This window comes from Typopeltis vanoorti, chromosome 10 (genome assembly GCF_054136105.1).
Source record: "Typopeltis vanoorti isolate ZY-2024b chromosome 10, IOZ_Tvanoo_1.0, whole genome shotgun sequence".
Lineage (NCBI taxonomy): Eukaryota > Metazoa > Arthropoda > Arachnida > Uropygi > Thelyphonidae > Typopeltis > Typopeltis vanoorti.
Genome location: NC_143558.1, coordinates 133703942 through 133704787, shown reverse-complemented (window position 1 = coordinate 133704787; position 846 = coordinate 133703942). Strand labels below are relative to the sequence as shown.

At 36.8% G+C, this 846-nt stretch overlaps 1 protein-coding gene across 1 annotated transcript; it reads left to right on the top strand.

Annotated features, from left to right (window-relative positions):
• Positions 1-207: 207 nt before the first annotated feature.
• On the top strand, positions 208-576 carry LOC150102812 (protein ZBED8L-like). The gene has a single exon (XM_090398744.1). The coding sequence runs from the start codon at positions 208-210 to the stop codon at positions 574-576; it is 369 nt and encodes a 122-aa protein (XP_090254870.1).
• Positions 577-846: the final 270 nt, after the last annotated feature.

The window sequence follows — 846 nt, the reverse complement described above, 5'->3', positions numbered from 1 at the left end:
CTACAAGAAAGTATAATGAAAATTATTTGGAATATGGATTTTTTTGGAACGAAGATGAAAACGACTCCTGGCCCCAGTGCGTTATTTGTTACGAACAATTTTCGAATCACTCGATGAAACCATCGCTTCTGCTACGGCATTTTCAAAGCATACACGCCTGTTTAAAAGGTAACCCTCTCGACTTTTTTAAAAAGAAAACGAACAGAAATGAAAACTAACAAACGTTCACTTCATTATTTTACTACAATTAACGAACGAGCAGAGAAAGCATCATTTTTGGTTAGTTTGAGAATTGCTCAAACTGCAAAACCACATACTATTGGAGAAACTTTAATATTACCTGCAACCAAAGACATTGTGATGTCTATTCTTGGCCTTACAGAAGCAGCCAAGTTGAATGTTGTTTCTTTGTCAGATGACACTGCTTTGCGACGAATTAACGAAATGGCAGCTCAAGTAAAACAAACACTAATCGAAAATATAGAGCAAAGCAAATGTTTTGCAATTCAGTTCGATGAAAGTACAGACGTAAACAACGTTGCACAGTTGATGGCTTATATTCGATATGAAAGATAACAAGTCATAGATGAAGAATTGTTATTTTGCGAACCTCTTCCAAATCATACCACAGCGGATGAGATTTTTAAGAAAATTAATGAGTTTATCACTGGTCATGAAATAAATTGGAAAAAATGTGTAGGAGTGTGTGCTGATGGTGCCCGTTCAATAACAGGTTGTCGTGGTGGTGGTGTTTTCGCCAAAATTAAAGAAGTTGCACCAGATGCCAAGTTTACACATTGCAGCATACATCGTGAAGCTACCAAAGCAATGCCCACAGAACTAAAG